Source organism: Cygnus atratus, chromosome 14 (assembly GCF_013377495.2).
Source record: "Cygnus atratus isolate AKBS03 ecotype Queensland, Australia chromosome 14, CAtr_DNAZoo_HiC_assembly, whole genome shotgun sequence".
In the NCBI taxonomy this organism is placed as follows: Eukaryota; Metazoa; Chordata; class Aves; order Anseriformes; family Anatidae; genus Cygnus; species Cygnus atratus.
In genome coordinates, this window is record NC_066375.1 from 9,201,995 (window position 1) to 9,221,181 (window position 19,187).

At 70.2% G+C, this 19,187-nt stretch overlaps 2 protein-coding genes across 2 annotated transcripts; one reads left to right on the forward strand and one right to left on the reverse strand.

The window, feature by feature from the left end:
• The first annotated feature begins 1,489 nt into the window (after positions 1-1,489).
• Positions 1,490-13,417, forward strand: UNC5A (unc-5 netrin receptor A). The gene is given in 17 exon segments (XM_035559757.1): positions 1,490-1,616; positions 8,838-9,059; positions 9,223-9,366; positions 9,455-9,558; positions 9,664-9,844; positions 9,952-10,119; positions 10,294-10,458; positions 10,544-10,732; positions 11,243-11,542; positions 11,659-11,746; positions 11,832-11,883; positions 11,885-12,001; positions 12,106-12,339; positions 12,453-12,602; positions 12,697-12,861; positions 12,935-13,113; positions 13,252-13,417. Coding segments are annotated over 17 exon segments (2,751 nt in total).
• A 500-nt stretch (positions 13,418-13,917) lies between these two features.
• Positions 13,918-19,092, reverse strand: HK3 (hexokinase 3). The gene is made up of 20 exons (XM_035559610.1): positions 18,995-19,092; positions 18,640-18,837; positions 18,496-18,550; positions 18,253-18,415; positions 17,796-17,944; positions 17,569-17,688; positions 17,395-17,490; positions 17,206-17,305; positions 16,938-17,121; positions 16,637-16,792; positions 16,320-16,553; positions 15,926-16,230; positions 15,689-15,828; positions 15,427-15,546; positions 15,247-15,342; positions 15,036-15,135; positions 14,745-14,928; positions 14,509-14,664; positions 14,156-14,389; positions 13,918-14,053 (listed from the first exon to the last, which is right to left on the reverse strand). Exons 1-20 carry the CDS (start codon positions 19,090-19,092, stop codon positions 13,918-13,920), a joined length of 3,024 nt encoding a protein of 1,007 aa, XP_035415503.1.
• Between the last annotated feature and the right edge of the window lie 95 nt (positions 19,093-19,187).

Here is a 19,187-nt window from a genome sequence, read left to right on the forward strand (position 1 = left end):
AGTAAAAACATCCTGTCTCCATGCGAATGCCATTAGTAATAATGAGCCAGCCTGAAGGAGGGTGTTTACGCCGTGCTGGGGCTCCTGCCCATGCAAGGGGGCTGGTGGGTGCCTCTGCCAGACCCACCGGTCCCCATGCGGGATGTGCCGGGGCTCAGGGGTGACACAGCACAGGACGGTGGGCAGGGAGCAGGCACCCATGGGTGCCACCCCCTCGAGCTCCATCCCTACCCGTGCACACAGCTGGCACGTGGCTGTATCGGTGTGGGGCTCCCCAGCAGTGGGAGCATCCCGATTGTGGGAGATCTTAATGAGATCCTCATCTCACCCATGTTCCCCGGTGTGTGCCATGGCCCCTCGCTGCGCTGTGCTGGCCATGGCTGCGGCTCTGCCCGGCATTGCCGGCCCTGCACCGGGGCAGGTGGAGGCTGCGGTGCGGGCTGGAGATCCGCGCTGGCTTCACACCTGCCTCAGTTCTTGAAGGCAGCAGAGCAATTGTTAATTGCTCCTGGAGCTGCTAATGAAATTAACTCTGCGCGGCGCTCGGAGCTGCTGCCCAGCTCTGCCCCCTGCCCGGCCCCTGCTGCTGGGGACAGGGGCTGCTCGGGGACAGGGGCTGCTCAGCAGCACTGGAGCTGGCTCGGGATCACCTCGGGCACTCCAAAGCAGCCTCCCCGCCCCTTGCCCCATGCCCACACTGCAGCATAACACCAGCCTTGGTTGAGGACCTTGGCTGGATGGCACCCGGTGCCCGTGCCACCCCTAAGTGCGGGGAGGCGGCAAGGTGGGGCCTCGCTGCCCGCTGGGTGCCCACGGGTGGCACATTTCCCTTTAAACAGCGTCCCCGCATCCGTGACATCTCCAAGTGCAAGCCGGCACTTGCTGGGGACACCCCGCACCCCGGTGTCCGTGGGGGTGCCTGGTGGGCTGGGGGACCCCTGCCCATCACGGGGGGCAGCAGGGGCTGGGGGAGAGGGCACAGGGGGGTCTGGGCACTGTTCAGGGATGGGGTCGGTGGACACAGTTCACCCCCGGTGGGAGCGCTGCCGCACCCGTGGGTGCCACCCGTGGGTGCCGTCCCCCGCAGGGGTGCGGTGCAGGGGGAGGGCTGCAGCCCACCCGTGCGTCCCCGGGCCGGGCAGCGCCGTGCCGGAGGGCGGCGCACGGGGCGGACGGCGGGGTGCCGAGCCGTGCCGTGCCGAGCCCGAGCCGTGCCGGGGTGCGGGGCGGGGGCGGCCGTGCCCGCTCGGCGGCGGCGGCGGGGGCGCGCCCAGCTGTTGCGCCGTCCCTCCCGCGGGCGGGTCCGCGCTCGGCCGCCCCGCATTGGCGGCGCCGGGCGGAGCGGTGCGGGGCGGCGCGGCGCGGGCGGCAGCAGCGGCGGGGCCGGGGCCGGGGCCGGGGCCGGGGCCGGGGGCTCCATGGCCCGCTGAGGGCGCCGCGGAGCGCGGCCGCCTGCTCGCTCGGCCCGCAGCGCTCCGCGGGGCGCGCCATGGGTGCGCGGCCGCGCCGCCGCCGGGCCCCCGCCGCCTCCTCCGCCGCCGCCGCCGCCGCCGTCGTCGCCGCCGCGCCGGGACCGCTCGGCGCCCTGCTCGCCGCTGCCCTCCTGGCCGCCGCCGGTGAGTCCCCGGGCAAGGTCACCCCCGGGAGAGCATCCCCGGGAGGGCAGCGGGAGGGACCCCCCGGGGTGGGCGCCCGGCCGGGTGAGGGGTGCTGGGGGCTTAGGGGGGGTCCTTCCCCCCCCACCCCGGCCGCCGTGCCGTGCCGTGCCGTGCCGTGCCGTGCTCGGTGCACGCTGCCTCCCGGCCCCCCCCGCGGGCTGCGGAGCGCCGGGGCACCGCCTGGCCGCGGGGTGCCGGCTGGCCGGGCACGGGGGTGGTGCTGTGCGCCCTGCCCCGAGCCGGGCACTGCCGCCCCCTCCCCACGCCCACGCGGGGCCGCACACGCGTGTCCCCCCCCCACAACCGCCTCGCCCCCTCGGCTCCGCTCCCCGCCCCCCGCGGAGCCCGCAGTGGAGCTGCTCCGCGCGGGGGGTCCTCGCCCAGCGCGGGGGGTCCCTGCCTGCCCCGGCACCTGGCGGGACGCGGGGGACCGTGGCGGAGGGGACAGGGCTGCTGTCACCCCCGGGTGGGGATGGGGGGGCACCTGGGGGGCCAAGGAACGGGGTACATGGGGCTGCGTCGGTGCTGGTGCAGCCCGGTGGAGCCCGGTGCGCCCCGTGTGCCCGCAGCCCCGGGGCCGGGACGCGGAGGGAGGAGGGGGAGCTGCCGGGCCGGGACCCCCCCCGTCGGCGAGCCGGGGGCTGCGGGGTGGGCGTGGGGGTGCCCGTGGTGGCGGCGGCTCCTGGCAGGTGTCACGTTAGCCTGGAAGTGGCGGCTGCAGACAAAGGACCGAGCAGGGGGAGGGGAGCTGCGCCCGAGCTGGACGTGCGCTCTGGTGGGGGCCCCGGGGCTGGGGGGGGCTCCTATGCAACCTGGGGTCCCGGCCACCACCCCTTCTGCCACCACCGCAGACGTCCCCTCGCCTGGCCTCGATGTGCCAGGTGGGCACGGTGGCACCCGGGTGGGCTGAGCGGGTACGCACCCTAACGGCATGGGGGGGCTGCAGCCCCCGTGCTACCCGCACGCATCCTTCCTGGCCGGGCACCATGGGGACCCAGCGCCCAGTGCTCCCAGCACGGCCCCATCTGCAAAGGGACGCTGCAGGGCCGAGCAGGGTGGGTGGCACGCTGCCGTCCTTGGGGTGCAGCCCCCGTGGGTGCTGAGGACCCCGTACGCAGGGCGCTGTGGGCACCAACCCCCAGCCGGGCAAGGAGCGCGGCTGTCCCCATGGTGACCCACAGACGGAGGGTGGCAGGACGGTGGGTGCGCCCCGTGCCGGGTGTGCGGAGGGAAAAATACGGAGCCGGGGGGGCGGCGGTGCCAGCGCTGGCTCGGGGCAGTGCGGTGCAGGAGCTCGCCCACCGCTGCTGCTCGCTTGGCAGGCAGCTCACAGCCGGCCGCGGCGCGACCGGTCCCAGCCACCTGCACGGCCGCCGCTCGGCACAGACATGGTGGGGCTGGGCCTCGGTGCTCTGGGTGCTTCTCCAGCCCGGCACGGCACGGCACGGCATGGCACAGCATCCCTGCCCCAGGGATGTGAGGCACAGGTGCAGGACAGGGGAACCCAGGTGTCCGGGCAGGGGGCCCTGCCTGCAGCCGTGGAGCGGTGTCTCCGGACCTTGCTGTGCTCCCGGTGCTCGCAGGGATGGGCAGGAGCAGATCCACGGGCAGCAGGGTGCTGAGGTGCCAGAGGTGCACCGCTCTGCGGCTGCTCTGGTGGGTGGCAAGGACACGGGGGCAGAATCCTTCCCTGAAGCTACCCTGGCCCACCGCTGCCCGAGGACCCTTCCCTTTCCCCTTCCCCTTCGCATCTACAGCAGCTGGTGCTCACCCCCCCAATTCATCCAGGCCCAGTGCATCCCCTGCCCCCAGGGCACATCCCCATCACACCGACATCCCTGGGGCCACAGGGACTGGGGGCAGCTGTGGGCTGGGGGCACGGCTCTTACCATGCATTGAGCCACGGAGTGCCGCCAGCTTCACCCGGCTTCCAGAGCCCCCTGGCTCCACAGGGCACCCCCATATCACTGCACCCCCATCCTTGCAGCCCCCCCAGCTCGCTGCATCCCACGGCAGGCTCAGCACCGGGGCGGGCAGGAGGGCAGGGTGCCGGGCAGGGCTGGCGTGCGCGGGGCGGCCGGGAAGCTGCCGTGCCAGCTGTCAGCGCGAGCGCGGCAGACGCAGCCTGCCCAGGGCTGTTTGTTCTGGCTCGGTGCCACGTGGGGCTGGCACTACATCAAACCTGGCGGAGCCTGGCAGGTGCTTGCAGGAGGGGACCGGGGCGCTGCCGGTGCCGCTTGGGGCAGGGCACCTTCGCAGCCACCCCCGGCACCTCGCAGCTGTGGGTGCACCTGGGGTCCGGTGCCCCCCGGGGATGATGGCACCGTGCGTGTCCCACCCTGCCCTGCACCCTCGGTGCCAGCACTGCTCTGGCTGTCGGCTCCTGCAGGTCGAGTGTCTGCCCGCCGGCAGGATGGGGTGGGCTGGCTCCAGACAGGGCGCACTGGGACCCCCTCCTGGCCATGGGCGGGGGGCTCAGGCTCCAGCCCCCTCCTGGGCAGCCCTGACTGCTCCAGGGTTGTGGTGTGCTGGGGCTGCTGGTCACAGCCGTGGGGCACGGAGCTGTGGGTGGGATGGGGCAGGACCCCGGCGCCTGGGACTGTGGTGTGGCCAGAGGGGCCTTCCCCGGCCCCCCACCTGGTTCCCTCCCGCTGCGGCCGGGGACCCAGCGCTGAGGGTGACCTTGACGCTCCTCCCGGCGGGGACACAGTGCGGTCAGAGCGTTTGCTCTTCACTGTCAGTTAGAGGAGAGCCAGAAAAGCCGCTTGGCTCCCCCGGGCCGGGTCCCAACCCCACCACAGCCCGGACCAGGGCAGCCCCCAGGCACCGCATCGCACCGGGCCCCTCTCCCCGTGCAGCGCTCCGACCGCTGCTTGTTGGGGCTGGCATGGCTTGGCACGGGTCCTGCCGGGGGGCTGGGGCTGGGGGCTCGGTGGGCACCAGGGGCTGGCTGGGAGCAGAGCTCTGTGTTACGGTGCAGCGGGGCCGAGGGAGGCTCTGGGGTGCCCCGGGTTCCCAGCGCTGGCTGCAGGGGCTGGTGGCACCCAGAGCTGGTCCGCAGGGAGGTGACAGGCTGCTGCCCCCTGCTGCTTTGCTGGCACCCCGTTGTCCCCAAAACCCGGCCGTGGGGCGGCGTGTTGGAGGCGTGGGCATGGTTCAGACCACGCACCTCGGCAGCCCCGTTGGCGGGCGCTGGGGTGGCGCGAGGGTGCAGCCCGCGGAGCTGTGCCCGCGCTGGCACATGCTAATTGCATGTAATGGGGAGAGTGTTATCATCTAAAATCCGTAATTAGGCAGTTCCATTGTCATGCAAACCCGCCTGACTAATTCATTCATAACAACCGCACGCTTAATCAGCGCCCAGACACTGCCACGCGCTCGCTGGGAGCCGGGCACCCTGCGGCCCCCACGCAGCCGCTGCGGTGCCACGGGTCATGGCCGTGGGGGTGGCACCCGTGGGGGTGGCACCCGTGGGGCGCACGCCGGGGTCTCACGTGGCCATCCTGTGGGGTGGTGCCAGGCAATGGGACGCTGGGACACGCTGTCAGGGCGGGGAGTGGCACCGTGCCCATGGCACACGGCCGTGCCCTGCAGCACTCGGGGACGCGTTGGCGCCCTGTGCCCATCGTCCCTGCTGCCCGGGGCTTGCCGCACACCAGATTGGCCCGGAGCCGGGCTGCGCCGCCCGGCCTTGGCATCCGACCCTGCTGGCTCGCTGCCCGGCTGGAGCTGGCACCGGTGCCCGGCTGGCATCTCCGCGCGGTGCCACTTCGGCACCCGCCAAAGGGGACCCCGTGCCCGGGCTGCGTGGGGCGCACGGGGCTGGCATCCCCAGGCTCTCCTGGGCACGGCGGTACCGGCGTCCTCCACCCCCCAGCACCCGCCTTTCCCTCGTTTAGGCGGGCGCAATCAGCAGCAATTATTGCTTTAATTACCTGCTGCCGGGGCGCAGGCCGGGCGCCTGCAAAGTGCGAGGAAATCTTTCATTTTAATGGAGTGCCAGGCCTGGCGCGGGCCGCGATTTATGGGGCTCCAGCTGGGGATTTAATTTGCCGGCTGCAATGCCCGCGGTGATGCGGGGAGGTCCCCGGGGGGGCACAGCCGGCAGAGGCAGGGGCTGGCACCCAGGTCCCCACTGCACACGGTGCCGGGGTGGCCGCGGGGCTGCGGGCAGGGGACAGGGGTGGCACGGCGAGCTGGCGGCACGGGGCCGGCGCTGCTGCGGCCGCCCGCGGGCAGGCTCTCCTCGCCAAGAACACGCTGACCTTCCCCGCGTCTCCTCGCAGCAGGCAGCGGCGTGCCGCGCTCAGCACCACTGGGGAGCTCGGAACCAGTGCTGGGCGCGGGAACGGTCCCTTGAAGAGCAGTGGGACCTGGCTGGGGGGTGGGGGGCACAGCCCCGGGGTGGGGGTGTAATGGGTGCTGGTGGGGTCCCCTCCCCACTGGGGCACCCCGTAGTCTCACCCTGCCCAGTGGCAGCGGTGCACCCAGTGCTTGGTGCTGGGGGGCTCTGGTGCTACACGGAGGGGCCCCTGGGGGTGGCAGCACCCGGGGGGGCACAGGGAGCAGCGGGGGCTGCGCACGGCGGGGCCGACAGCACGCAGTGATGGGGTAAAGCCGGGTGCCCACGTCCCCCTGGGAGGGCAGGGGGTGGCCAGCCCCGCAGCACCCCGAGTTTCCCCGGCACGCTGCCCCTTTGTTAGGCCCGCCGCTGCGCTCGTTAGCCCACGTGGGTGGGGGATAATTGATAATAAAGCCCCGCTTAATGCACTAGGTTTAGCAGCAGTGATTTATCGGCGCTGGTAGCACGCCGCCGTCCCAATTACCCGTTCCGCTGCCGAGACAGCGGCTGGTCAGGGCCGTGGCGAGCAGGACCAGCACCCCCCTGTCCCCCTCCGGTCCCCGTGTCCCCCATCCTCCCGAAGTTAGGCGGCTCCCTTAGCCAAGGTGACATAAGCATCTCGCCTGTTTCCATGGCGACGCAGCGGCAGGTGAGCGGAGAGGCCGCGCGGTGCGGGAGCCCGGCGCAGCGCCGCGTGGGGGGCCCGATGCCTGCGGGGTGCCCACGCTGCACGGGGCGCCCACGGCGGGTGGGGTGGGTGCCCGCGGTCTGTGGGACGCCCGCAGTACGTGCGGGTGTCCGTGGTGTGCGCGGGGGGCACGCTGGGTTTGGGGTGGCCGTGCTGCGGGGTGCCTGTGGTGCGTAGGAGAGAGCCACGACGTGCTTGGGGTGCCCGTGGGGTTTGGGGGGCCCACACCGTGGTCCCTCCGCCCCCTTGCCAGGGTTCCAGGCCAGCTCCATCCCACAGCCCTGCCCATGGCCGAAGCCCATCGGTGCCTCGACTGGGTCACAGCATGGCAGAGCCACACTGGTGCTCAGCATGGTGCTCAGCAGCAGGATGGCATCCCTCTGGGGGGGCTCCGTGGGTCTGCCTTGTGCTGCGTCCATCCCACCCTGCCCATAAGGCGCTGGTGGCCCCGTTGGGTGCAGGGCCGGGGGGGGCTCCTGTCCATGCTGCACCTACCCGTGGTGCTGCCGCCCTGCACCGCTCTGCTGGGCCGCGACGGGCAGCGCCCGGCTCAGCGCCCTCCGTGCTCATTCCACGCGTAATTAAGAGGCAGGGCCCTGGAGCGCCGCGAGCCCGTTAACCCGCATGCCAGCCGCAGCCCGGCAGCTTTATTGCTGTGCAGAGCAACCCTCTTAGTTCAGAAATAAAGCCCTTGGTGCTGGGTTGCCTTTCTGGCCGTTGCAGCCCCCCCCCCCCCAGCACAGCGTGCACGGGAAGGAGGCAGCAGCGCCATGGGTGCCGTGGCGTGAGCCACGGGGGCTGCAGTGACCCGCGTCACCGCCGGCACGCAGCGGGGGGACACTCAGCCCCTGTCCGTGCCGTGACCCCCCCATGCTGCAGCTGGGGGTGGGTGTCATTAAACCGGTGAAATATGAAATGCCTGTATATCCCAGACAGGGGTTTTAATTAAATTAATTGCTAGCGACATTGTAAAAGTGCTGATGGGGTAATAACTGGCGCGTTATGGTGGCCGTTTATCTTCGCCGTGTAAATGAGCTGCCGCACCTTGCCCGTCCCGCTGGGCACCGCGGCCAGGCTTGCTCAGCGCCCGCTCCCTGGCCCGGAGGGGCCCGATCCAGCCGGGGGGGGCAGCGGGACACGGAGCCCCCTAGGACAGTCAGCCAGGGCCCAAGGGATGCCCGTGTCCCCCGTGTCCCCGCTGGGCAGGCGGCGCTGCCCGGGTGGGCAGGGGGACCCCGCGCCTGGCGGCGAGTTGGGGGCACGGTGGGTGCGCGGGGGGCGGCAGGCGGTTGCCAAACGAAGGCACTTAATTACTGCGCATTCCATCCCATTTAATTGCTTATTAAATCCTAACCAGCCAATTAGCAGCAGCAATTACAGCTTCATTCAGTGACACAATCGCTATTTTATCGTTTGTTAATCAAATGCTTATTTAGGGCCCTGTTTTATTAACTCTTTCCACAGCGGGCGCCTGCGTGGGGCGGGAGGAGCGGGGGCGCCGGCTGCGGGGGCACGCGGCTGCCTGCAGGGCTGGGGGACACGGCCACCACCACGTGCCATGTCCCCAGCGCTGCTGTCCCCGCTGAGTCCCTGTCCTTGTGGTGGCTGCCACAGCCCCCAGGCAAAGCCAAGAGATGCTCAGCCCCACCAGGGATGAACCTGCATGGCCTAACCCACCCTCGCCACCCTGGGGACACCTGGGGACGGCCAGTCCCTGTGTGCCATGCGTGTGCAAGCTCCCGGGAAGTGACACAGGACGTGGCATGCCACCGTGTCACCCTACGCTGTGTCCCCATGGCACGGGAATGGGGTGCGCACCCCGCTGGCTCCCACCACGCCGGGCTGCGGCTGGGCAGGATGCGGCCCCTGCGGCGTGCAGGGGAAGGGGGGCAGCGGGCGCCTGCAGCGCCCCGGGAGGAGTGAGCGATGTCCCTTATTGGTCACACTACATTTCCTTTTCATTAGCACTAAGTGCGGACATGAGGGATCGGCGCGGGTTCAGTGGGCGCAGCCACCGCGCTGCTCCTCTCGCTGATGGATGGCGGGGCTGGGGGGGGGGGCTGCTGGGGCTGCCGCAGTGCTGGCGGCGGGGGGAGATGATGGGGTCACTGGTGGCCCCGGAGGTGGCCGAGTCCCCGTGTCCCTGCAGGTGCTCAGCAGAGCGCGACCGTGGCCACCCCCGTGTCCGGCGCGTCCCCGGACCTGCTGCCCCGCTTCCTGCTGGAGCCCGAGGACGTGTACATCGTGAAGAACAAGCCGGTGAGCCTGGCCTGCCGGGCCACCCCCGCCACCCAGATCTACTTCAAGTGCAACGGCGAGTGGGTGCACCAGGGCGACCACGTCACGCAGCACAGCACCGACCGCAGCACTGGTGAGCGCCGGCTCAGCGCCGCTTCCCTCAAGCCACCGTGGCTCCTGGCAGCAGCCGTGGTCGCGGGGAGCCACGTGCATCCCTCTCGGGGGTTGCACGGGGCTGGGGACCCGTGGGGAGCTTTCCTGGGCGGCCGGTGCTCACGTGCTGCCTCCCGTCCCAGGGCTGCCCGTGATGGAGGTGCGCATCGAAATCACCCGCCAGCAAGTGGAGAAGATCTTCGGCCTGGAGGAGTACTGGTGCCAGTGCGTGGCATGGAGCTCCTCCGGCACCACCAAGAGCCAGAAGGCCTTTGTGCGCATTGCCTGTGAGTGTCCGGGGCCGCCCCGGCGGGTCCCCAGGCAGGACAGGGCGCGGGGTGCTGGCCCCTATAACGGGGTGCTGCGCCTCCCCAGATCTGCGCAAGAACTTCGAGCAGGAGCCGACGGCCAGGGAGGTCTCCATCGAGCAGGGCATCGTGCTGCCGTGCCGCCCCCCCGAGGGCATCCCCCCCGCCGAGGTGAGCCGTGGGACGAGGCGTCGGGGGCCACCGCATGCCCTTTGCTTGCAGGGATGCCGTGGGTGCTCCCCGAACGGGCGCCCAGCGACGTCCCCGTGCCCACAGGTGGAGTGGCTGCGCAACGAGGAGCTGGTGGACCCGGCGCTGGACGCCAACGTCTACGTGACGCCGGAGCACAGCCTGGTGCTGCGGCAAGCCCGCCTGGCCGACACCGCCAACTACACCTGCGTGGCCAAAAACATCGTGGCCCGCCGCCGCAGCGCCTCCGCCGCCATCACCGTCTACGGTACGGCCCCGCCGCTCCCCGCCCCGCTGTGCCACCCCGATGTCACTGTCCCTGTCCCCCGGCATCCCCCCGGCCCGGCGGGTGCTGACGGGTCCCTCTCCACCCAGTGAACGGCGGCTGGTCGACGTGGACGCAGTGGTCGGGCTGCAGCACCAGCTGCGGACGGGGCTGGCAGAAGCGGAGCCGGACTTGCACCAACCCCACGCCCCTCAACGGGGGGGCTTTCTGTGAGGGCCAAAACGTGCAGAAAAGCGCCTGCACCACCCTCTGCCCAGGTACCCGCTGTGCCCGCGGCACCGCCTGCGCCCCACTGCACCCATCGTCGCGCCCACCCCCCCACTGTCTCGTCCTCCCACCCCCGTGTGTCTGTCTGTCTGTCCCGGCCCCGGGGCAGGGGAAGGGGTGCTGGGGGGGTGCCGGCGGGGTGCTGACCCCCGCTGTGCCCGCAGTGGACGGAGCCTGGTCGGAGTGGAGCAAGTGGTCGGTGTGTGGGACCGAGTGCACGCACTGGCGGAGCCGCGAGTGCTCGGAGCCTGCACCGCGCAACGGGGGCCAGGAGTGCCACGGCGCCGAGCTGGAGACCCGCAACTGCACCTCCGAGCTCTGCAGCCCCGGTGAGTGCCATGGGGAGGGCACGCCGAGGGATGGGGGAACGGGGACACGGAGCTGCACCCAGTGCTGACGCCCTGCCCCGCGCAGCCGCCCAGGGTGCTGAGGACGTGGCGCTGTACGTGGGGCTGATCGCCGTGGCCGTGTGCCTGGTGCTGCTGCTGCTGGTGGGCGTGCTGGTGTACTGCCGCAAGAAGGGGGGCCTGGACGCCGACGTGGCCGACTCCTCCATCCTCACCGCCGGCTTCCAGCCCGTCAGCATCAAGCCCAGCAAGGCCGGTGAGCGAGGGGGACAGGGCTGCGTGCCCGCGCTGCCAGCTGCACGCTGCTGGGACACGGCGTCCCCTGCTCCCTGGGGTGGCAGTTTCACGGGGGGGCACTCTGGGGAGGGACTGTGTGCTCCGTGTCTCCCTGGGTAGGAGCACCGTGCCCTGTGGGGTCTCTGGGAAGCGGCTGTGTGCCCCATAGGGTCCCTGATGCTGGGACAGGGGCTCTGTTATAGGGTCTCCGATGGCGGGCCAGTGCTTTGTATCCCATAGAGCCCCTGGCTGTGCATAGCGGGCTCTGCATCCCGTAGGGTCCCTGGGCACAGGGTTGGAGCTGGGTGCTCCTTGGGCCCTGTAGGGTCTGTGCTGTGGGTAAGGGGCTCAACACCCTTTGGGCCCCCGTGTGTGGCTGCGCCCCATCAGGTCCTTCCCATGGAGCTGGGGTCATGCCCCCCATGGCCCCCGGGACAGCTGCGCCCCCACGCGAGGGCGGCAGCGCCACGGCCCCCGCTCTGTGCCGCAGACAACCCCAGCCTGCTCACCATCCAGCCCGACCTCAGCACGGCCACCATGACCTACCAGGGCTCGCTGTGCCCGCGCCAGGACGGCCCCGCCAAGCTCCAGCTGCCCAACGGGCACCTGCTGAGCCCGCTGGGCGCCGGGCGGCACACGCTGCACCACAGCTCGCCCGCCGCCGAGGGCGCCGACTTCGTGGCCCGGCTCTCCACCCAGAGCTATTTCCGCTCCCTGCCCCGCGGCAACACCAACATGGCCTACGGCACCTTCAACTTCTTGGGGGGGCGCCTCATGATCCCCAACACAGGTATGGTGGGCACTGGGGGGGGGCCGCCCGGCGGCTGCGTCGCCCCACGGGGCGCAGGGATGGGGGGGCTCAGCCTGCTGCCTGCATCCCGTCCCCCCCCCCCCCACCACCACCAGGCATCAGCTTGCTGATCCCACCCGACGCCATCCCGCGGGGGAAGATCTACGAGGTCTACCTGACGCTGCACAAGCAGGAGGAGGTGAGGTAGGTGCTGGGGCTGCCAGGTATCAGGGTTGCGGGGGTGCTGGCTATGCTCAACCCCCCCAAAACCTCCTGTTCCCCATCCCAGGCTGCCCCTAGCCGGCTGCCAGACGCTGCTGAGCCCCATCGTCAGCTGCGGCCCCCCCCGGCGTCCTCCTCACCCGCCCCGCCATCCTGGCCATGGGGCACTGCGTGGAGGCCAGCGCTGAGAACTGGAGCCTCCGGCTGAAGAAGCAGTCGTGCGAGGGCACGTGGGAGGTGAGCGCCCCGAAGGGGGTGAAGGGGTGTGGGGAGAGGAACTCCCCCCATGGGGGGCTTTTTTTTTTTTTGGCGGGGGGGGGCTGCATCTCCCCGTGCCGCAGGACGTGCTGCAGCTGGGCGCGGAGCCGTGCACGGAGCTGTACTACTGCCAGCTGGAGGCGCAGGCCTGCTACATCTTCACGGAGCAGCTGGGGCGCTTCGCCCTGGTCGGGGAGTCCCTCAGCATGGCGGCCTCCAAGCGCCTCAAGCTGGTCCTGTTCGCGCCCGCCGCCTGCCCCTCGCTCGAGTACAACATCCGCGTCTACTGCCTCAGCGACACCCAGGATGCGCTCAAGGTACCGGGACTCCCCGCCCTGTGCTGGGATTTTGGGGGGGGGGGGGGGTCTGTACCCCACACCGGGGGTGCACGGCGGGGTGGGCTCTGCCCAACATCTGCCCACGCCACCAGGAGGTGATCCAGCTGGAGAAGCAGATGGGGGGGCAGCTGATCGGGGCCCCCCGCGTGCTGCACTTCAAGGACAGCTACCACAACCTGCGCCTCTCCATCCACGACATGCCCAGCTCGCTCTGGAAGAGCAAGCTGCTCGCCAGCTACCAGGTAAGGGGAACAGGAGGGCATGTGCTGGTTTTGGCACCCGAGGGAAGGATGGGGGGGGGTCCCCGCTGCCGTGACCGCCCTTGCCCCGCCGCAGGAAATCCCCTTCTACCACATCTGGAGCGGGCTGCAGCCCTACCTGCACTGCACCTTCACCCTGGAGCGCCTCAGCCCCAGCACGTGTGAGCTGGCCTGCAAGATCTGGATCTGGCAGGTGGAGGGCGACGGGCAGAGCTTCACCATCAACTTCAACATCGCCAAGGTGAGGGCAGGGCGGGGGGAACCCCCCCGGCACCCCTGGGACGAGCTCACCCCCGCGGTGCTGTCCCCTGCAGGACACGAGGTTTTCGGACTGGCTGGTCCCCGACAGCGAGGTGGGCTCCCCGGCCCTGGTGGGTCCCAGTGCCTTCAAGATCCCCTTCCTCATCCGCCAGAAGATCATCAGCAGCCTGGACACGCCATGCGCCCGGGGAGCTGACTGGAGAACGCTGGCCCAGAAACTCAATCTCGATAGGTGCCGTGGGGATGGGGATGGGGACAGCAGGATGTCCGGCCTCATCCTGCACCCATGGCACCCTGCGGGTCCCTGGGAGCGGGGTGATGCCGACGGTGAGCTGTCCCCGTGCCCTGACGCCGTCCCTCTGCCCCGCAGCCATCTCAGCTTCTATGCCTCCAAGCCCAGCCCCACGGCCATGATCCTCAACCTGTGGGAGGCACGGCACTTCCCCAACGGCAACCTCTCGCAGCTGGCCGCCGCCGTGGCCGAGGTGGGCAAGCAGGACGGTGCCCTCTTCGCCGTGTCCGAGGCCGAGTGCTGAGCCGCGGCGGGGCCCCGGCCCCTCTCCTGGGGACCGTGGGGCAGGAGGGGGCCCCGGCCGGCCCCCGGGCCCCACTGCCCCACGGCTCCCGGCCCGCGCCCGCCGGGAGGGCTGCCCGTGGCTGTGGCCATGGCCGTGGGTGCCGGGCTCGGCGCGGGGCCGGGGTGCGGGCGGGCGCTGGGTTGTGCGTGGTGCGTGCGGTGCCGTCGTGCTGTCTCCGCCCGGGGCTGGGCGGCCCCGGGCCCCGTGCCGTGTTGTGTAAAGACCGTTTTTTTTAATTCTGTATTAAGTGCATTCAAGTATTTACACTTGGCCTTATGTACATAGCGGTGCCGCGGGCGGGGGGTCTGGCGGACGTGAATGTAAATAAATTCGATATATATTGCTACGTGGGGCTCTGCCCAGCTGTGCCCCCCGGCCCCCTGCCTTCACCCCAGGAGTCAGAGGTGCAGAGCAAAGCACTTTATTGGGGGGCGAGGAGGAGGGGGACGGGGCTGTCCCTAGGGGCTGGTCTCCCGGCAGGCCACGGCCGCCACGAGCGCGGCGCCTTTCCCTGAGCCGTCCTCTGACTGCAGGAAGGTGACGGCGCAGTTGGGTGCGAGGTCCCGCAGCGTCTGCTGGAGGTTCTGGGAGAAGCTGCGGGGACAGGACGAGGCAGCTGAGCACCAGCAGGGCCACCCCATGCCCCAAACGCCTTTCACGGGGCACAGATACGTGGAGGGCGCCCGCTGCACTCACTGCGGGTGCATTTTGTACAAGGTGCCGTCCACCCCCACGGTGATGGCCAGCTGGGCCAGGCCCCGGTTCTCCCGCATCTTCTCCACCACGGCGGCCAGGCCGGCAGCGCAGAGCTGGGCTGCCCGCAGGGACACGGTCTGGCACACCTCGCGCACCAGCATGCTGTCCTCGAAGCTGGCGTCCAGCTCCAGGTCGCGCAGGATGCCCTGTACCTGCTGCAGGGCCAGTCTGTCGCTGGCCCAGAGCAGGGCCATGGTTAGTGTCGCTGTCCCCGTCACCATCCCACTGCATGGGGTGGAGGTGGCAGCACCCCGTGCCCGCTCAGCCCCGACACGAGGGCTCCCCACACTCACGTCTCGATGGTGGAGAGGAACTTGGTCTGGAAGATGTCCCTGGTCTGGAGCTTGAGAGAGGGCTTGCCGCGGAACAGGAGCTGTTTGTCCACCATTGCCAGCAGGATGTGGCGCACGATCTCGCCCAGGTACATGCCGCTGATGAGCTTCTCAAACCTGCCCCAGGCACAGCCCCGGCTGCCTTAGTGCCCCCCCCCCCCGCCCAGAGCCCTGCCCACGCCAGGTCCCTCGCCCACCTCTGCTTGCCCGCGTTGATGGTTTTCTCGTCCACCATCCGGTCGAAGGTGGTGAAGATGTCGTCCAGGCAGCCGTTGTCCCCAAAGGCCCCCCACTCCATGTTGATGCACATGCGGCCCTCGTCCCCCTCCACGGTGCCCACGTTCTTCCTCTCCTCCATGTAGCAGGCATTGGTCCCCGTCCCTGCAGCCCAGCGCCGCTGTCACCTGCCGGCCCCAGCCCCGGCAGCACCTGGAGAGCTGGGGCGAGGAACGGGAGAGACCCCCCCCGGGTGCAGAGGTGCCCCTTACCCACGATGAGGCCGATTTCACATTTGGGGTCGTCATAGCCACAGGCCATCATGGTTCCCACGGTGTCATTCACCACGGCCACCACCTTCAGCGCTACGTGCTGGAGGCAGGAGATGGGGACACGTGGCTTGGTGGCACCCAGTGGGTTCCAGGTGTTACCAGCGGGCTGGCACTGGGGGGCTCAGGGGAGGGGTCCCCAGCCCTTCCCCACCTGTTTGCGCTGTGCAGCGTCTCGCAGCAGCTGGACCACGTCCTGCCCCACGCAGCCTGAGGCACTGAAGCCTTTGGTCCACGTCAACAGCACGGCCTGGAAGAGAGACAGGAGCAGGGGCCAGGCTGCATCACACTCGGGGACTCTTCCCATCCCGCGGGGCCAGCGCTGCCCCCTCACCTTATCCAGGCCCAGCTGCTGGCAGGGGAAAGAGAAGGTGAAGCCGAGGGGCAGGACCTGCTCCATCAGGTTCTGCTTCGTCTGGAAGTCCATGATGCACTCGATGATGTGGTCAAAGAGCTGTGGAGAGGGGCTGCAGTCAAGCTGGAGCGACGCAGGGGGGCTGTCCCCAGGCATGTGCAGTGAGGCAGCCCCAGGGCAGCAGGGGCCGAGGCGATTCCCAGCCCTCGCCCGGTGCTGTGCTCCCCGCACAGAAACTCACCGCCTCGCCGGTGCCCTGCATGACGGACGTCGGGACGATGTAGATCTCGCTGGCCATGTGGATGCCTTCCTGCATCACACGCACCACCAGCACCCGGAAATTGGTCCCCCCCAGGTCCAGCGCCAGAAAGTCGCCTCTCTCTGCAGGGAGCACACCTGGGGGCATGAGCAGGGCCAGAGACACCCCCCCCCCCCCCCCCCCCCCATCAGGCCCCTTTCCCCACACCCTGTCCCTCACCGGTGCCGTCGGGCGTGTTGCAGACGTAGGTGGGCAGCATGCGGACGGAGGCGTCGACGTTGCTGTCCCGGCCCAGCCCGCGCTCCATCTCCTGCCTCATCAGCGCCTGGACACGCTCCAGGTCCACACGGCTGAGCCGCAGCGGGGCCAGCAGCTGCTCCACCTCCTGGTGTTGGGTCAACAGGCGCTGGGCCACCGCCGTCACCATGGCCACCCCCAGCCCGTTGGTGTCCGCCGAGGGCACCAGGGTGGCCGCGCACTCGGGGGCCAGCAGCCCCGCCACGCTCTGCAGGATCTCCCCAAACCTGTGGGGAGGAAGAGGAGGGTGAGGGCCGGGCTTGAGGCATCCCAAGGGGCGATGTCCCCATCCAGGAGCCCCGTGTCTCCCCCGCACCTGGCGTGGGCCCGGTACAGCTCGCCGTCCACCCCCACGTTGACCACCAGCCGCTCCAGCTCCCGGCTGCGGCACATGAGGCTGAGGATGGCGGCCAGCCCCGTGGCGCTGAGCGCGGCGGCGCGGCTCACCACCGCCCGGCAGATCTGCTGCACCCGGCAGCAGTCCCGCTCGCTCGGCTGCAGCCCCAGGGCCTCCAGAGCGCTTCTCGCCTTGGCCATGCCCGTCTCGTTGCTGCAAGGGAGAGCACTTACAGAGCCGCCCGCTTGCGGCTGGGGGCACCCACCCGTCACGCCTTCCGGCCACCAGCCACTCACTCCATGATCTCCAGGACCTGCTGGGTCTTGAACGCGTCCTTGTTCCCCAGGACGGAGGTGCTGGCCCCGACGAAAAGTGCTTGCTCAGCGGCCAGCATGAGCATGGCGTGCCGGACGATCTCCCCCAGGTAGAGGCCGCCCACCATCTTCTCAAACCTGCGTGTGGTGGGAGTCAGCCCCCTCCCCAGCCACAGCCCCACCAACCCCCAGCCCTCTGAGAGCACCACGGCGGGGGCATTCACTCCTGCTGGCATCCCCATCGCTGCGAGGGGCCCCCCAGGACTCCCCTCCCTCGCTGCACCTCCTTTCCCCGGGGTTGGAGGACTCCTGGTCCACGCGGTGGTCGTAGGGGGTCAGCACGTCGCTGAGGGCGCCGTCGTCCCCGAAGCAGCCCCACTCGCTGTTGACGCACATCCTGCCGTTGCTCTCCTCCACCACCTCCACCAGCTCCGCCTCGGCCATGAAGCAGCTGTTGGTGCCCGTGCCTACGGGGAGCGAGGGGGGCTGAGCACCGGCGCAGCCCCCCCCAGCACCGCCACGCTGTGGCACGGGGCCGCCTGCTTGCTCACCCATCACCAGGGCGATCTCGCAGGGCTCCCCCCCCCAGCTGCTCGCCATCATGGTGCCCACGGTGTCGTTGAGCAGGGCGATGACTTGCACATGGTAGAGCTGGCGGGGAGCAGGGCACCGTCAGCTCCATCGCGGGGGGCAGCCCCCAGCCGGGACCCTCACCCAGCGCCCTACAGCCCCCCCACCACCTCCAGCTTGTTGATGGCTGCCTGCAGCAGCTGCACGACGTCCTTCCCCTCCACGTCGCTGCACTGGAAGCCCTTGGACCAGGAGATGAGCTCGGCCTGCGGAGAGCACGGGGGCGAGCCGTTGGCCATCAGCCTGGGGGTGGCTCTGTCCCCCCCGGGAGCTGCCCCGCTCACCTTGCCCAGCCCCGTCTGCCTGCAGCTGAAAGGGAAGACGAAGCCCAAGGGGAGGTGATGCTGGGGGGTGCCGATTTCCTCCAGGAACTTGTGCACGCATTGAGCGATGAAGTCAAAGAGCTGCAAAGGCATGGGGTGAGCAGCTGCCCCCCTGCCCCAGCACCCCCGGGTGCGGGAGGTGGTCGGAGCCCTGTGGTACCCAGCCCCTGCCACGGACCCCCCCGTACCGCTTCCCCGGTTCCCTGCAGCATGTCCGCTGGCATTTCGAAGATCTTGTACATGAACTGCGGGCTCTGGTTTCCGTCACCCAGGAGGGTCACAAACAGGGTGCGGACGTGGCTCTGGCACAGCTCCACCACCATTAAGTCGCCCTTCTCTACGGGGCAGCAGTGGCAGAGTCAGGCAGAGACCTGCCCGTGGCAGCCCCCACCTGCCAGCCCAGGATCCGCTCCTCACCCTGTCCCAGTGACACCCACCCCCAGGGGAAGCAGCAATTCCCCTCCTGAGACCACCGCAGGGCCCCAGGGAGCTGGCTCCTGGCCTCTGTCCCCGCACGAGGACAGCTCACAGACCCCACAACCAGCCCAAGGAGGGGATTCCTGCGGCATCCTTCCCTGGCACCCCGAGGAGGCGTGCAGAGCTGCGGGCAGCACAGCAGCACGTCCCCCGGCCGGGCTGCCTCACCAGTGCCGTCAGGCGTGGAGCAGATGAAGGTGGGCAGCATGCGCACGGTGGCTTGTGCGTGCGTCTCTTGGCTCAGCCCCTTGTCCATGGCCTCCAGCATGCGGCACTTCACCACCTGCAGCTTCTCCAGCGAGGGGGTGAGCGACATGAGCGCCCGTTGCACCTGGGGACAGTGGGTCAGGGCAGGCCGGCAGGACAGGGGACACCTCTCCCTGGGCACGGAGAGGCAGGGACAGGCCTTACCGGCGTGCAGGAGGGGATGTTGTCCTGGTGTCCCAGCTGGAAGCTCCCCAGGGCCCTGCGTGGGGGGATGTGGTGTCACCCACGGAGCCCCCGGCCGTGCCGCAGCATGGCCGGAGGGGCCTTATCCCAGCCGGTCCTCCCCACCTCCCCTCCGCGTCCCTGCCGCAGGGGGCCGAGGTCTGGGCAGCGTCGTGGCTCGGCAGCGTCCCGCCGCCATCACGAGCAGGCAGCCGGGAGTAGAGGGCACAGCTGCGCCCCACAACGGCGATGGCGCAGAGGCTGTCCTCGAGGCCGGGTGCCGCAGGAGAAGGCTGCTGCCCCCACATCACCATGCCCACGCACCTGCAAGAGGCCGGAGGCTGGTCTCTCCCCGGGGAGCGGACATTTAAAACCAGGGTAGGGGCAAGGAGGAGGGGTGGGGGCCCAGCTCTCTCCCCACTTCCCATCCCACCCCTGACCCCACAGCGTCCTCCCCGGCTGCAGGACCGCAGCCCCTCACCGGTTCACGGGGTGCAGGCGGCCCCTCTCCCCGCGGAAGCTCCACGGGGTCCTGCCGCCGCGGCTGGGCTGGGAGCCGGGGCGCCTGGGGCTGGACATGGCGGCAGGCAGGAGGCACCCGTTGGTGGCACCCTGGGTGTGCTGGGGTGGGGGGGAGGCAGAACCGTTGCTAACGCCGCTCCCCGTTGCCCTGG